The following is an 18,236-nucleotide window of genomic DNA, read 5'->3' on the forward strand; positions in this document are numbered from 1 at the left end:
ACCCTGCCCCTCCCCCGCCCCGCCTCCCCACCCCATGGAATTGCCTCCATGGGCCGCTACTGGTCCGCAGTGCATTGGCTGGATGACCAAGATAATTAGGAGAAATGGTTACTAGCGGGTACATACCAAGGGGTCTCGTTGCTGGGGTCTGGGGTGCGAGAGCACTTCCCGTACATTATTCGGCATGTGGCCACGATCTGGGAAACTGCAATAAAAAAGAAAGTAAAAAGGGCAACTAATTCCCCTGATGCTCCACTTTGGGCTGTGCAGCCCTTTAAATGGAAAGAGCAAACCATGTCAATTAATAAGTGGACAGAGGGAGGCTGTAATGCAATGGGAGACTTCTATGTCTCTCAGCGATTCCTAACAATGGAGGAGGTGGAAAATATGTTTGTATTGGGCAGGGGGCAATATTTGCAATATGCAAAATTCTCTGCGGTGGCTCGTGAGCTGTGGCCAACATTCCCACAGGATCCACGCATCACGACCATTCCACAAATAATAACGACCAAGGCGGGAGTACGTAGACTCGTTTCACATATCTACAAAGCGCTCAGAGAAGATCTTCCTGCCGGTCCCCTTCTACCTCACACTAAATGGGACACTATACTGGATGAACCCCTGTCAGAGATAGAATGGAAGAAAGTACACAAGGGGGTCAAACAGATCAGCTCCAACACTAGGTTCAAACTCACACAATATAATATTGTACATCAAGCTTACCTAACCCCACGAGTGCTACACAAAATATATCCAGACCAACCTGGCCATTGTCCAAGATTCAGATATTCTGACGCCCACTTTGTGCACATGATATGGGACTGCCCGGAGTTGGCACTCCAATGGGTGAAGGAGATAGATGGTTACCTACAGAACGCCATGGGCTGGACGATACCATGCACTGTCAAGGAGGTGATATTGGGACTTCTCCCCAAGCCAAAAACCCAAAAACTCAGCAGCAAATTTCTCCAGTTAGGGCTACTACTAGCTAAACAACGAATAGCAATTAGATGGATGGGCTCAGACCCCTATGGCTGAGAGCTGGGTTAAAGATGTGCGAGAATGGGCCACTGAGGAGCTAATACGAATGAAACGAGTTAGAAAAGATGACAAATTAGAGGATGACGCGAGGGCCTGGTACACCATGATAGCAGATATATCTCAAAAAGATGACCTCCCTCGGGAGGAAGCAGACGGGAAGCGGGAGTATCGGGGAGAGACAGAGATAATAGGGGCGTCCCAGAGATCCCCAACACCCGAAAACAGACAGGCATTTTGACCAAACAGACAGTGATATGACTTTCAGAACTGGAATTGACACGACAACACGAACTTGGGGGGAGGGGAGGTGGTACGTTCATAATTAGAAAAATGGTAACTGCATTGAAGCTTGTATCACGCCAAACCAATGCGTGATTGATGACATCACTATGTGTCTACTTGATCAAAAATGTAATGCGTACACTGTTGAAATAATTTGGATTGTGGAACTCCTGATATGATCTCCATGTGACTTTGAAAAATGCTAATAAAATTGTTTTAACAAAGAAAACTGCAGGCAAACATATGAAGGACCTTAGGTAGCCCAAATTACCGGGCATAACTTCAAATTTTCAATTAGAGCCTCAAACACCAAGGTATATGCGCATTGCCTCACATGCCCAGTGATGACTCTCTATAGACATGTATAACCCAATATGATTAGTGCACTCACATTTGGGACACTCACAATATAGGCAATAGCCCTCAATGCAGTGCTATATACTAAATACTAACCAGTAGTCACATTTCCATATGCACAGGAAGGTATGCACGGGTGTAGCCCGTATATTCAGTGCAGTCTCATTTTCTAAGTGTAACCTTCTCTAGAAATAGACCTATGGATTAAGGGCAGCCTCATGTGCATGGGGTGTAGGCCAGTGTGTTCTCTACAGCTCTATTTGCATATCTCCAGATGGCTCAGAAAACCCCCACTTATCTTACGAATGGCTCCAACACTTACAGAGATTGTACTAGGAAGTGCAGCTGGTAGAAGTGCATGGTAAGAAGCCCTACGGATTAGCTGGACAGTGGTGGCCATGCACTGTGAGGCAGATACAAAGAGTCATATATTGATGCTACTGTAGTACCTTTTTTGTTCAATCTATATGTGGTATCTTTAGGAGGCTTTATTACCCATTTAGAACATAACAATATCAATAAACCAACATAGGCATAGATCAGCCCTCAATCATCATTCAAAGATATATGTTGCACATTTGCTGCAAACGGAACTCAGAAAACAAAATGCATTCTCTTCTATTTGTGATCACAAGACTAGCAAAGTCAACTGTGAAGGTCAGACATGGACCTTGAGAGGCTCACCCTTACTTGCACACAGGACACAGGTCCAGATGAAATCCTACTTGGGATTCAAGACCCACCGGACGGCAAAGTACAAATAGAATTATATTAACTAAATCTTCTGTGAGTGATAAAACCCTACTTCGCTCCCACCAACTTTGTAACATGGATGTCATTTTAGGATCATCAGAGGTCACAGCTGCAACCCATGATCGTCAGTTTGCGACCTCTGGCATGTTACTTCTGTACCCTGGATTTACGATTAGCCAAATTCGATCAGTTTATCTTTCTGCAGTCCCAAAAGGGCATGCTGATTTTTTGTTTGTATGGTTACATGTTTATTTTGGATGCATAATGGAAACCTGCATGAATTTCCCACGCATGCCTTTACATCGCAGTCACTACCCCAACTACAACTTTACCACACATTCCTTTACCTCGTAAGTCATTACAATGTGGACAGCCTCCCGTGAGCCATGTTTAAGTATGAAAAGGCTGCTTTAATGAGTCAGGTCCAAAAATCACATTGTACAAAAAAACCTGGCCTCTCGCCATACAATCAAAATCTGTCCTCACTAGACGTTGTATAAACAATCCATTTACCTCCACCCTCTCCTAAGACTCCCTCAAATACAGTTGTCAAACATAAACTCTCTAATATATCTCCACTCCAAACTTTACTCGTCCACAAGTGTTCGATGTCTTCCAAACATTTGCCTTCCTGTTTCTTTCCCAATTTGCCCCTCCCTCCTCCTAGCATTTTCCAACTGTGTCTTAAACTGACAATCTTCCTTGAAATAACTTGAAAACTGTGCGTACCACCTGGATACCCTGCACCTGCTCACTAGTGACAACCCTTCTTATGGAGGCTGCGCAGTGGCCGCGCCAAAGGCACGAAAAAGGCTAGTCCGTCTGGGATGTATGACATTACAATGCATGCTTTTACCACGCATGCCTTTACAACGCGGTATTTACAACGAATACTTTTACAACGCATAGTGCTTTGGGGCGCTGGATAGTGAATAGTTTGATTTACTATTCCAACTCCAGTCCCCGTGGATAGCAGGTAAGGTGTTGGATAGTAAATTAAATCTATTCCCTATCCTAGAGCGCCCCCCAGCGCAATGCGTTGTAATGGTTTGCGTTGTAAAAGTTGCGTCGTAAAGGCACTGCGTGGTAAAATTTGCGTTGTAAAGGATGTTTCCTGTCCGTCTGTGCCCATCCGCGCCTGGACCGCGCCCAGTGCCAGAACCCCTGCCTCCCGCTGAAACCCAGTAACCCGACTGAGATACGACACCACGATCCTCCACGCACTCAACACCGGCCGACCTGCCTCCTGCTACCAAGCCACCCCGAAGCGCACCCACGGACCCTTCTCCTGCCTAACCTGCAAATTCACCTGGTCCGAACCTTCGTCTCACCACCCAGACCAGGCAACAACAACAACCAACTCAAGTGCATCCTGCTCAACACCCGCTCCGTCCACAAGCACGCCGTCGAACTCTGGGACCTCCTTGACACAACAGCACCAGATGTCGCCTTCCTCACAGAAACCTGGATGAACGCCTCCTCAGCCCCCGACATCGCCATAGCCATCCCGGACGGCTACAAGGTCACCCGAAAGGACCGCGTCAATCAAACCAGAGGAGGAATTGCCATCATCTACAGGAATACCATCAACGTCACGACCAACTCCGAAGATGCCCTCACCACCGCCGAACACCTACACTTCCAGATCCACACCGACCCCAAGACCACCTTCAGAGGAACCCTCATCTACAGATCCCCAGGCCCACGCACATAATTCAGTGAAGCCATCGCCGACTTCATCAGTCCACACGCCCTCGCCTCATCAAACTACATCCTCCTAGGGGACATGAACTTCCACCTGGAGAACAACAATGACAACAACACCACCACCCTGCTCGACAACCTCGCCAACCTCGGACTCAAGCAATTGGTGAACACCCCCACCCACCACGCCGGCCACACGCTCGACCCCATCTTCTCTGCCAGCAGCCACGTTGCCTTCAGCCACTCCACCGGACTACACTGGACTGACCACAGCTGCATCCACTTCACCTTCAAGAAGACCACATCCCACCACCGCCTGCAGCAGATCCCCCATAGATGCTGGAACAAAATCACCGCAGACCAGCTAACCACATCACTGAGCCAGGACCCACCCATCACCACCACTGACACCGACGATGCAGCCCGCAACCTCACACAGTGGAGAGTCAACTGCGCCGACGCCCTTGCACCACTGAAGAACCCTCCAGGCAAGTCCGGCAACAGGAAAACAACATGGTTCACCGACGACCTCAAAGAATCAAAGAAATTCTGCAGATCCCTCGAGAAAACCTGGCGCCGCGAACAGACGACAGAAAACATGACAGCCCTCAAGAAGGCCACTCGCAAACACCACCAGTTGGTCCGCACCACCAAAAAGACATCCTTCAAAGAATGGCTGGACAACAACACACACAACAGCAAGGAACTTTTCAGCATCGTAAAAGAGCTCTCCAACCCCAACGCCAACAGCAACGACATCACACCGTCACAAGACGTCTGCCTCCCTCGCCACGTTCTTCCACCGCAAGATCGCCGACATCCACAACAGCTTTGGTGCCTAGACTCCGCCCCCAGCCACCGAACCAACGCCCCCTACAACCACCCTCAGCGCTTGAACCCCCATCAGCACCGAAGACACCGCCCACGCTATGAACACCATCCACTCCGGCTCTCCTTCCGACCCTTGCCTTCACCACATCTTCAACAATGCCGACACCATCATCGCTCCTCACCTACGGAACATCATAAACAACTCCCTCACGTCCGCCACCTTCCCAGAGAGCTGGAAGCACGCAGAGATCAACGCCCTACTGAAGAAACCCACAGCGGACCCCAAGACCTCAAAAACGTCCGCCCCATCTCTCTTCTTCCCTTCCCGGCGAAAGTGATTGAGAAGATCATCAATAAGCAGTTGACCCCATTCCTCGAAGCCAATGGGTCCCTCGACCCATCCCAGTCCGGATTATGAGCCAACCACAGCACCGAGACTGCCTTCATCGAAGCCACCGATGACATCAGGACCCTACTCGACAACAGAGAAACCACCGCCCTCATTCTCCTAGACCTCTCAGCCTCCTTTGATACAGTCTGCCATCGCACCCTAATAACCCGCCTCCACAACGCCGGGATCCAAGGCAAAGCCCTGGACTGGATCACCTCTTTCCTCTCTGACAGAACCCAGCGAGTCCGCCTCCCTCCCTTCCGCTCCGCGGCCACCAAGATCATCTGCGGCGTACCCCAAGGCTCATCGCTCAGCCCAACCCTCTTCAATATCTACATGAGCCCCCTCGCCACCATCGCACGCAAACACAACCTCAACATCATCTCATATGCCGACGACACCCAGCTGATACTCTCCCTCACCAAAGACCCAGCCACAGTCAAACTCAACCTTCAGGAAGGAATGAAAACGTTGCGGAATGAATGAAACTCAGCCGTCTGAAACTGAACTCAGACAAGACGGAGGTCCTCATCCTCGGACCATCCCCATCCGCCTGGGACGACTCCTGGTGGCCCGCAGAACTAGGCACCGCACCGACACCCACTGACCAAGCACGCAACCTTGGATTCATCCTGGACTCCTCTCTCACTATGACCAAGCAAGTCAACGCCATCTCATCTTCATGCTTCAACACCCTGTGCATGCTCCGTAAGATCTTCCGGTGGATCCGTACCGAAACTAGAAAGACGGTCACCCAGGCCCTTGTCACCAGCCGACTTGACTACGAGAACGCCCTATACGCAGGAACCACAATCAAACTTCAAAAAAGACTCCAACGCATATAGAACGCATCCGCATGACTCATTCTCGACATCCCCGGCCACAGCCACATAAGCCCACCTGAGAGACCTGCATTGGCTCCCCGTCAGCAAAAGGATCACGTTTAGGCTCCACACCCACGCACAGAAAGTGCTCCACGACATAGGCCCCGAATACCTCAACAACCGCCTCATGTTCTACACTCCAACACGCAAACTCCGCTCCGCCAGCCTCGCCCTCGCCACCGCCCCAGGAATCCGCAGAACCACCACCGGAGGAAGATCATTCTCCTACCTGGCGGCCAAGGCGTGGAACTCCCTCCCCGCCCACCTACGTCTGACCCAGGACCACCTCACATTCAGGAAACACCTCAAGACCTGGCTCTTCGAGCAGTAGGGGCACCTCCCCCGGACCCCCCAGGCGCCTTGAGACACTCACAGGTGAGTAGCGCGCTTTACAAGTGTACTGATTGATTGATTGAACCATGTCACCAAGACATAGTCCCACTACAAAAACCTTCCCCATCAAAACGGACAATATTTTAACAGGCATATTTTCAACCCCATAAAAAAATCACCCCCAGTAACCACTAGTTCTGGGGACAGTGGGTGGGAAAAACTTCAAACACCCTATGACTGACGTACCAAAAACTGTACTGGCACTAATGGTCACTGCTTTTTAAGGTCGAGCCTGGGCACCAAATGCGCTGCTCGGCGAGGCATGCTGAATTGAGATAGGGACTTGAAGCTCCGCCCACTCCCGCCCACATTTTTCATTGGCTTGTGTCATTGTCCCCTGTACACTGTGGCTGTTCATTGGTCAAAAGGCTTAGTAGTCCCTCCTTAGTACAGCCTTGTCTCCTTTTGTAACCTCCCACAGCGACACCCCTTGTTACATGTGTTGTTGCTCTGTAGGCTTTAATTACCGTCTCTATTTTCTCAAATAGCTTGGTACTGCCTGCTTTTCAGGCAGTACACGCTCTCTTCTAACGCTTTTTAAATTTTTTATGGCACGCATTTGCAATACAATAGGTCTCGCATTTGTGAGAATTTAAACTATTGGCATTGTAAATGACAATGCCTTTTATTTATCTGTTTTAAAAACAACACATAAATAAAAGGCATAGTCATTTACAATGCCAATAGCTCAAACTCTCATAAATGTGAGACCTAGTGCATTACAAATGCTTGTTCTAATAACACCCCCAGCCCGCCCAGTTCCCACTTCTTCCCCAATGCCTGTCTCCCTTGGGCCTGACCGCACCACCCGCCCGAAAAAGCCCGGGTGTAGGGCTACAGTGCCCTCCCCACCCTCCAATACTGAACCCCCATTTGAAGTCTGCGTGACAGCCTCAGAGGTGACGGTTTTGCATGAATGGCAGCAGTGTGTATTCTTTCCCATGCTTGCTCGGGCCTTGTATTCTCTCTGGAATACGGAAGCTGTGGTGCGTACCGACCTTGCCTGACCGCGTACCTGACCTGAGTACTGTTGCACAAAGGGAATGATATTTACAGTATAGACTTTAGGATTTTGTTCTGGGTTTTTTGGCCACCATTCTGCTGCGTGATGCGTCGGTACATTTGGATCCAAGGACAGGGAAAGACCTACTGTGATTTAAGGTAAACGGTGGGGTTGCATTTATGGCGACTGCAAGCAATATGCACAGGGGTGAATGAATCATTAGGAACGTTTAACTTTAAGCTGCATATAACTTTCACTAATGTGTAATTATGAAAAACATTTACAAAAATGAAGGTGTCAATGGTTATTGAGAATGAAGATAGCAGTTTCGATTTCAATGAGTTATGAAATGAGGGTCCGGAATACAAAGCAGACCTCTTCACAACTAGCAACATTCATGTTGCATGCCAGAGCAGGCATGAGTGGATTCATTGCAGTCCCCGGTGCCTGATTTAAATACAAAAATCTGTTTTAGTCGTGTTAGCTATTACCATCCTTCCACCTTAGAAAGCCATTGTGCGTATCACTCCCATTCATTCTCGAACTGCATCTGAAATTAATCATAGCTCAGAAGGAGCTTTTGCATTAAAATGCAGCGTTTGAGGGGTGAGTACCAGTGTATCAAAAAGGAATACATATATTGCAGTATGCATGTTACTTTGCTGATGATGCTTATTGAATGGTGCTAGTTCTTGGAGGAACTCACTAACGCAAAGCACGTTTTTGTTGTAGATTATTTCCTATTTAAAGAAAGTTTTGATCAGATACGTCTCATTAATACCCTCTGCCTTCATGTTAGCTCTCTTGTCAAACTTATAACAAGGCAGCTGTGAATTTTAAGCGGATAAGGTAAACTTGCTTCTTTCTCTGCTTCTTGTTCATATTAATTCAGCTAGCAGTATTTCTCAGTGAGTTGAATGTTTGCAATGAGCCATGCACACTTTTCACGTCATAATTTTGAGAGGTTTGAACCCCAGCAGTGAGACTCAGCCAATTTTTCTCCTGAGGTCAGTGAAATGAGTACCATTGCATCTGGCAATAACAACACTTGTTATTTACAGTACTATTAGAAATGGTAGAATTGTAATATGACACTCAAAAAAAACACATTATTATAAATGGCAGGCAGTGATTACCAGCAGCTACCCTGCACAAGTCTACATGTTATCACTTTCCTCTTGTAATGAGCAGTCAAACATAATATGCATTTCATATAATATGCATATCTCATTTAAGGGCTATGAGCCTGACTGTATGGCATTTGATCAGAGTCTTCACATCATTTCATTTCAACGCTGCCCTCTATCTGGGAATACTATTTGCTGCTGGCAACATATGTGGATCATTTTTAGCAGTAGTTGAGATTTTCTTCAGCGTTTCAAATGTGTTCTAGAAATAATTTTCCATCCAGTTCCATGATGTCACTTGCTGTGATTGGTTAATGTCATATGATGTCACTTCCTGTGATAATTCAGGGTCAGAGGGCAGATGATGTCCCTTGTGCCATCCCTTGTGCCACCCCTTGAGATTTTGGTGAATTGACATCCATTTTTTGTAAACTTTCCCATGTTCACGATAGCAATCCCAACTGCATGCCAGAGAGGCTCCATGCTCATCCCTTTACTGCCAGCTCTTCTTGCCCTAATCACTCAGTACAGAAAGTGTGACACAGCTTCCTTTCTGCACTCCTTATGCAATGTAAAGTATATTGCATCATATACAAAGTATTTAACGGTTACCAGCCACACTACTTTACAAACAAACTTGTTATCTTAGGTGGTCAAAGAAAAAACAACACATCCTCGAGCTCCTGGAAAAATGAAATCCAGAGATCCAAAAGAGAAAGAGCATAGAAACTAGCCTTTCCCCTTACCCTTCAAAACCATGACCTCCCTTCATATCTAAAACTCCAATTTAGTAAAAGTCTAAAAACAGGCATGTTCCACCAGTGCTTGCCATCTCATTGGCATGAGAAGGATGTCCACGAACAGCCTCTGGCTCATGACCTGTACCCAGAGCTGACTTGGTCTTTGGTCACTCATTACATAAGGTAAAACAACCAGCATTCAAATCCTCTAACCTTGGTGTGATTGTGTAAACTATGTGAAACCTCTACAAATGTACCATGTGTATACAGTAGCCATGTGTGGCACTTGCTATCTACAACAATAACCTTCCTCAGGATCAGGTTCACACTTAACAAACGCTACTCGCAAATAAAAAATACAACTGTTCTAGTCCTAAACTTTTATCTGGAAACCTAATTTGCTTGGAGAGATGCAGTCCTGTGCCAATTTTAAGATGGTTCTTACAAAGTTCAAAGCCAACGGCTGAGGTTGCTAATCAGCAAGGGGAGAGAAAAATGAATGACTATAGGCTACAGCCTACCTAACTGAATACAATACACATAAAGGTATATTACCATCTTATTCGCTCCAGACCAAAATTGTTGAGTATGGAACAAATTCTTGGTAGTCCTCCAACGGAGACTACAACACCACTTTAGTTGTTCGCAAGATAACCCGGCAGAATTCCTGGCAAACAAGAATATTTGACATCATAAGCTACTCCATTCTAACTGACCATTTACACCATCTCTCCGTACAAATCCAGTATCTAGATTGCATATCCACCCATACCTTGATATAGATATGGCTTTTCACCTTAATGCAGGTGCATTATGACACGTAGCGTCCCCTGGTGAATAGGACACAACCACTAACATAGCTACGGCACCATATACATTTCTGACCCTAGTCTCTGTGATTCGAAAAACTCAATATATAAGGTAGCTAGCCTGGAATACAGCTGCAGCACACACTCCACCCAACAGAGAGCCATGCCGTAACACAAATTACAGGCAGCAAGAGCATCAGATCAATGGCAGGGATGTGCTATGCAAATCACAATAACTTGCACAACTCGATTTGACTAAAGGGGCAGGGTAACTGAATGCAGGAGTGGGAGAGCAGCAAAAGTGACAGATCCCAGATCTTATGAAATTTATATTATTATTGGCTAAATTAATGAGATCTGTAATGTTAGGAGGGAGAGCTGCTGACAGTAGTAGGGGAGTCACTACAGCAAGCAAGTGGGGCAAATTGCTGGCAACGTGAGAGTGATTTTATTTACTGATTGCAGAATGGACAAGTCAGACTGCAGAGGATTATCTCTGACTGCAAGTGGTAGCCAAACAACTGGAGGTGAGATGCCAGTGATCAATGACTGCTGAGTGAAAGGTTATTGACAGCAGGAAATAGAGTTTGTTGGCAAGATGAGGGTGAACTGAGTGCTGGTGTGGAGGATCTCCAATAACAGGAGATATGGTCACCAAGGCGGCTGCATATGGGAAATCACTGAATGAGGGGGATTTCACTGATTGTGGACATCCCTGACTAGATTGATTGCGTTTACTTACTGAAAAAGGAAGATCTGTGAACGCAGAATGGGGAGATTCATCAGTGGTTAAAGGGGGTCAACAGAATCTTAACTTTGTGGATGAAGTAGACCAGCACTTAGATATCCCTGGTTACTGTGCTCTTCCCATCCACGATAAACCTGAAATAGACTGTGCCTCCTGTGCTGCTGTAGGCAGCTCAACTGGTACTCACGTGTGGCTCTTGCTCCTTCAGCTCTGCAAGTTTTGGAAGTTTCCTCTTGGCGGACTCCCACGGAGACATGGCAACCCTAGAAATGAGTCGAATGCTGCAATAGGCTTTGGCACAGGAGAGGTTCATGGCAAAATCTTGGCATTGTTCTTCTACATCATTTGCATTGCTTTCCATTGCTGTCTGGTTAGCAGAGGCATAGTGGAATGGCCTGAGCAGCAACTCCCGGTCGATCCCTGGCAGCACATAGGATCCCAGTACCAGGACCGTGACAAGGAGTCCACAGCAAAGACTGAGCAGTCTGCCTCTACTCAAGTGTGTTCCCACACTCCGGCCGGGGAACTGCTCTGTCCTCATCTCCAAGACTGCCTGCAAGTTCATGTGTCTGCCACGTGCACCTGCTTCAGGTCCAGATATTGGCCACACTCCTCTGCTGCTGGGCTGAGTTTATCTGTATCCAGGTTACCGCCTGGAAACAAGGCACTGCATTTTACGCACAGCCCTAATAAAGGCAGCTTCATCATCATCTACGTAGCTGCTCCTTGGACAGGCATCATGCCTGTTCAGGACAATACAGTCCGCACTTTAAGACATAAAATCCAAAAATCAACAGAAAGTAAACATTCATCCTTTAAATTTAGATTCATCCATTCGAGACCTTGTGCACTCAGTACAGCGATTGATGTCAGGAAATGAGGGAACCTTGCAAGGATTCAGGAGGGCGTATATCTCCACTGTGATGTCAAAAACAGCAAGCCATGGGAAGCCGTGGGAATGAGCCACTAAGGACAGGGCCTGGAGTGGAATTTGTGATGTTGTTGTGATGCTTTGGCGTGGTAGTCTCAAAATCTAATTTCACACCTGAAATGAAACAAAATGGAAAACGTATGAGACCCAATATTAGCATTTTAGAAACAATCTGTTCCTCATACAGGTGACTAACTGACTGGCTGCATTTACTTAGCGCTCACTGCCCTCCTAGATCATTTGGCACTGTCTCATCACAATATGCTAAAGCATTCTACAGAGCTGTGTGTATATATATATATTTAAAAAAACAAAGTACTGAGATTTCAACAACAACAACTATTCACAACACTTCTTCTTGATAAATTTCTGAAGTTGCTTTTATTCTTTCTTCAGGTTTTTTCATGTCAATACATCCAAAACAGCCTTATATACTGTAAGCGGCCAAAAAAAACAGCAAACACGTGTTTCATGCTCCACTGCGTTTCTTCAGGGCTTTAAGTTAAAAATTGTGAGTATCTGAAGTAGGAGACGGATCCGAGGCTTCCAGCCAGTTGTAGACCCGTATCAAGGGGAATCTGATCCTTGAACCAATACCATTTAAGAAGGACCTATTATTAAGTGGACCGAATCTAAGAAATGTGACATGCTCAACAGAATCAGATGAGGTAAAGTCTGATGGAATTAGTTAATAATCTTTGAAGCAGAGAGAGAGAGCATGAAATACTCATCATTTATAACTGAAAGCCCTGATGAAGCACAGTGAAGCGCGAAATATGTATTGGCTGTTTTCTCTGCTGCTTACAGTATATAAGCCTGTTTTGGATGTATTGACATGAAGAAAACCTGAAGAAAAAATAAAAGCAACTTAAGAAATTATTCAAGAAGAAGTGTTGTGAATAGTTGCTGTTGAAATCTCAGTACTTTCTTTTTTTCATATGATTGCAACATAAATCCAGATGGAGACCAGTAACTGGGATACTTAGCGCCATAGGTTTTAGGGGTGTTATAGATAACGGACATTTCAATCATACAAAACCATTGAAATTCCTCCGTTATAGTTAGTTGTACTAACTATAACTTGCGCGCCCGCAATCCACTGCTGATGATGTCACACATTACATCATTCATGACATGGTAGGTGACATCACTGATGACATCTCAAATGACATCACTGATGACATCACTGATGACATCATCCATGTGACAATCTGATACATCTCGGCATACACTAGAATAACCTTTCAACACTCATTGTAAAATATGGAGTTCTATATTTGAAACCATTAACACACCAATACAAGTTTCTAAAAACCCACTCAGTGATTCCTACACCTGCACACACATCTAAACACTTACCTATAGATTCACTCATACATGCTAACAAAGATCAATAGAACACTATTAAATATACTTATACACCTACATCGACATTACACACCAGCACACATCCTATTCACGTATGCAGTCATCCTACTCACTTATGCAAACAATTGATCATACCTACATTTACTCAGCTACACACTTATACAAACACCACTTCATTTATTTATATAGATAGTAACTCATACTTAGGGGTCGATTCCGATTCGACAAAAAAAAAAGTCCGTACGATTTGTATCTGGAGCCCTCGCCGTACGAATCGTACCCGTCCGTCCGAGCCGCGAAGTACGATCCGTATTCCGTGAATCCGTCCGAATCGTCGCGATCCGTGCGTATTGCAAGGCTGAAACCGTGAACGTACGACTCGTACACATGCCGTACGACCCGACGAGTACGATCCAGACCGGGGTATGAGGACGCGATTCGTACGGTCCACGTCAGGTAAGGGTGAGTCTTACGGAAAAGCACACATACACATACACACCGTACGGTCCGTACCCCCCATAATCGCAGGAGTACGCACCGTACCCCTGCGATCATGGGGTGTACGAGTCTTACCCCCATTGTACGATCGGTGTACGAGCCGTACCCCCATTATACGATCGGTGTACGAGCCGTACCCCATGTACGATCGGTGTACGAGCCGTACCCCATGAACGATCGGAGTACGAGCCGTACCCCATGTACGATCGGTGTACGAGCCGTACACCCATCGTACAATGGGGGTACGGCCCTCAGGGACCTCAGGGACCTCAGGGACCCCCAGTATTCAAGGGGAATTCGTTCCCCATCTGCAAACACGCCAGGGGGTGCGTTTGCATAGTGCTGCAGCGAGGGGCCGGGGCCTCAGCGCGATGATGTTTTTTTCTCTTTTTTTTTTAAGAAGGGGGGCTTTATTGCCCCCCTTCTTTTCCTGTTTTTTGGCCCTGGAAACCCCATCCCCTAGGGCCTGACTCCTTTTTAAATTTCTTTTTTTAAATAATTTGGAAGGGGGGCATGTGGCCCCCCTCCCTTAGCCTTAATCGGCCCCTGGGATCCCATCCCCCGGGACATTGCTATTATTATTATTTTTTTTTATCTTTTGGAGGGGGGGCTGCGATGCCCCCCTCCTCAGGCCACTTATGGCCCCGGGGACCCCATCCACCGGGGCTGGCCGTTTTTTCAATTATTTTTTTTCAATTTTACTTTGGGGAGGGGGCCACGTGGCCTCCCTCCCTCGACCCGGGGACCCCATCCCCGGGGCCTGGCCTCTCATTGGAGAGCGTGGGGGTCCCCAATATCCCCAAGGTCCCAGCCGGCTCCCCGCCTCCTAGAGGAGCCGGCATAGCTTTTCCACATGGGGAGCAGCTAACATGCTGCTCCCCATGTGGAAAAGCAATTTGGTTTGCATTTTGAAAGAGAGAGCAGGTTTCCCTGCTCTCTGTTTCAAAATGCAAACCAAGTTTGCTATGGCAGGGCGGGAGCCACGAAGCTCCCGCCCTGCCATATCAAACTACAGTGTCCTGGGGGTGGGCACCTCGGGATACTGCAGGAGCCGGCCCTGGGGGGTGGCGGTCCTCAGGGACCCTGAGGGCTCCAGGAGCCCTTTTTTCAAAGCTCCGGGGGTGGCTGTCCCCGGGGCGTGTGGGGAGGTTTGCGCCCCCCCACACAGGGTATTTTTTTTTTTTAAAAGACCCAGGGTTGGCGGTCCCCGGGGCTGCGGGAGGGCCATGAGCCCCCGCCATGCTTTTCTAAAAGCCCCGGGGGTGGCGGTCTCCGGGTCTGGGTGGGCCTGAGAGCCCCCCCACCTAATTTCATGAAACCCCGGGGGTGGCGGTCCCCGGGGCTGAGGGGGCCTGAGAGCCCCCCACCTAATTTCAAGAAACCCCGGGGTGGCGGTCCCCGGGGCTGGGGGGGCCTGAGAGCCCCCCACACATAATTAAGAAAAGCCCCTGGGGTGGGGGCCCCCGGGGCTGGGGGACCCATCTAGGCCCCCTTTACATAAGTATTGCCCCCGGGATTTGGCACCCACGGGGGCCAATTACCAAAGAAGCGCGGAAGCCCGCGCTGCGGGTTTTGTTATCGGCAGGGTCCGCGCATCCTTCACAGATTTTGCCATTTTCTGAAAAAAAATTTGGGGGGCCTTGGCTTTGGGGCCTTTGTGGGACCCCCTGAACAGGCCTAGGGGACAGGGTGTTTCTACCCTGCCCCCTTTTTGCGTTTTTCATGTTTTTTTATTTAAGTTTCGTGTGCCTTGGTTCTACCGAGGCACAAGATGGCTGCCAACACTTCCTGGTTTAGAGTGTGGACAGCCAATTAGCATACAGCTCGTGCTTGGCAGGGTGCGCAGATCCTGCGCGGCCATGGATATATATGTGATTTTAATTGTGATTTTCTCATGAACTACTGAACGGATTTACACCATTTAAGCAAAAGGCATGACTCTGAACCAAGGTCTACCTCTTTGCCAAATTTGGTGCAATTCCGTTCAGCACTTCGGGCTGTAGCCCCTCCTAAAGGTTCCAATGGAAAATTGCATGGGGAAAGCACGTTTTTGGAACACCCTTTTTTCTCGGCCCCTGCTTGACGAATCACCCCAAGACTTTCAGGATAGGAGCGGACTGGAGACCCCACCAGTTTTGAAAATTTTGCGAAGATTCGTCAACCGGCGCCAAAGTTATTCCAAGTAGAATGTTGCGGATTTCCTATGGAAACATTCCAAATAGAATGTTGCGGATTTTCTATGGAAACTACACACACACATATATATATATACATATATATATATACATATATATATATATAAATATATATATATGTATGATATTGGTTGCACATATTAAATGAGACGGCAACACTGGCAACAAGTAGAGACTCACGTCAAAAAGAAGCAGCAGAAAAGCGGTTTACACCAATCTCCATGAACATAGGGGAAACACAATATGGTAATCATATGGTGGAAAATGACACCCAAACAAAAAAACAATTATGGGACAAATTGTGAAGAGCCCTCAAACAAGAACAATCTAAGTGGTGGGAGGGCACAACACTACAGAAATATGAGGACTGTGAGAGAGTCCCTCGGGGATTAGGAATCTTCATTACGCCAACATTTAATAACCCAGATCCAGCAGAGGAGTGGGCAACAAATAATCACAGTTGTTCAACTGTCATGTTACAATTACTAATCAAATATGCCAAGAAAGACATTGAGCAACTAACTGGAAAAAAGCGATAAGGTAATAGAGCTATTAAAAACCAAATATACTGAGACAGAGTTTGAAAATGAAATTAAGAAACCCAATGCTAGATTGGACAAAGTGGAAGAAGAGATTAAAGCCAAAAAACAACGAAACTTCTACAGAGACCAGATTGACAATGAGAAGGGTCAGATATTGACATTTGGCCAAAAGTTTGACCAATTAAGGGAAATGAATGAAACTGCTAGAGTATCTGCACCAACCGTGACCACTAAGAATAGAGAAGAAAACCAAGTATCAACTGGGTCCCCAGGGGGAATACCAGATCCTGATGAAAGCGATGCGAGTGAAAACAATGCATCAATCAAATCTGAAATCTTAGGAGTAAATTCCAAATATTTTAAAGAGTTCGACCTCATGGTGCACGGAAGATAAGCGACCAAGGGGAACCACATACTGCAAGGAAATACAGGTCGATGATGCAGAGGCAGAGGAGGTGCCAAAAGAGGTGCAAAGAAACAAGGAAACTTGTACGGCTTTGTAGGAATGAAAACAAGAGGCCAGACAGCATCAAAATGACTGATAAATTAACTGTGGTAAATCTCTCCGATTACATTTGATCTGAAGCAGAAAAGGAAGTTTTATCTCTTGGCCTCTCATTTTGTTCTACAGCACCTTTTAGCTAAACAAATAGCAGAATTTATTTGTTGCATTTTATTAGGAAATTACAATTTAAGAAATGGTATGCAACTAAGATGCAGAAAATACAAACCACAAAAGACAAGCCTTTGGTCCTTGCTATAGAAGATATCAACATGTTACACACTATGAAGGACTTTGAGGGGTCGGTAGGTTGGATTGATAATCCAATTTTAAACTTGTTAAATTATGATTTGACAGTTGATTTGGAAAGTGAAAGTGGATTTAAACCTAAATCTATTTTTTTACCCCAGATTACCAATGATGCTATTGAGGTATTTGAAATGGGTATGGTAAATTAATTGAGAAAGATGGATAGAAAAAGGAAATTTGTACAAGGGATTCTGAATTTGAAACAAAGAAAAGCATTGAATGAATTATAGAATAACAAATTGGTGGTGATCAAAAAATCAGATAAAGGTGGGAATGTAGTAGTTTGGCGAATTGAGATGTATCTTGCAGAAGGAAAAAGGCAAATGAATGTTGAGACCAGTTATGAAATATCCATTAGGGTTACATATAGCCAAAGTATTGAGATATACAAACATCAGTTAAAAGAATGGAAAGATGAACTTTTGATTGATGATAATGAATATGAATATTTGAACTGCAATTTTCCTAAATTGCCGGCATGTTATATGCTACCGAAACTGCATAAACAGAGCACTAACCCTCCAGGGAGACCGATAGTGTCCTCAAGAGCGAGCATGTATGATAACACACCCAAAAATATAGACCGTTTTTATCAACATATGTAGCACTTTCTTCATACATTCAAGACACTATTGACTTTTTGCACCCAAGTAATGGCATTATATGGGAAAAGAACTTTATGCTCATGACGCTAGATGTTACCAGCTTGTATATGTGTATGCCACACAAATTGGGAATCAACGCCTGCAGACACTTTTTGAGATCTTGTTCATTATCTTATCTGTTACATACAGAGGTGATTTTAGGGATGATCTATATCTTTTTAAC

The 18,236-nt window shown here is 46.1% G+C and overlaps 1 protein-coding gene across 1 annotated transcript in view; it reads right to left on the minus strand.

Moving 5' to 3' along the window:
• CHST15 (carbohydrate sulfotransferase 15) overlaps positions 1–18,236 on the minus strand; it is a 360,039-nt gene that overhangs the window by 156,235 nt on the left and 185,568 nt on the right. Inside the window, exon 3 of the mRNA XM_078644020.1 lies at positions 11,251–12,108. Within this exon, the coding sequence (XP_078500146.1) occupies positions 11,251–11,628 (378 nt within the window). The 5' untranslated portion in view covers positions 11,629–12,108. The remainder of the gene's footprint in view (positions 1–11,250; positions 12,109–18,236) is intronic.

Source organism: Lissotriton helveticus, chromosome 5_1, assembly GCF_964261635.1.
Source record: "Lissotriton helveticus chromosome 5_1, aLisHel1.1, whole genome shotgun sequence".
Taxonomy (NCBI): Eukaryota; Metazoa; Chordata; class Amphibia; order Caudata; family Salamandridae; genus Lissotriton; species Lissotriton helveticus.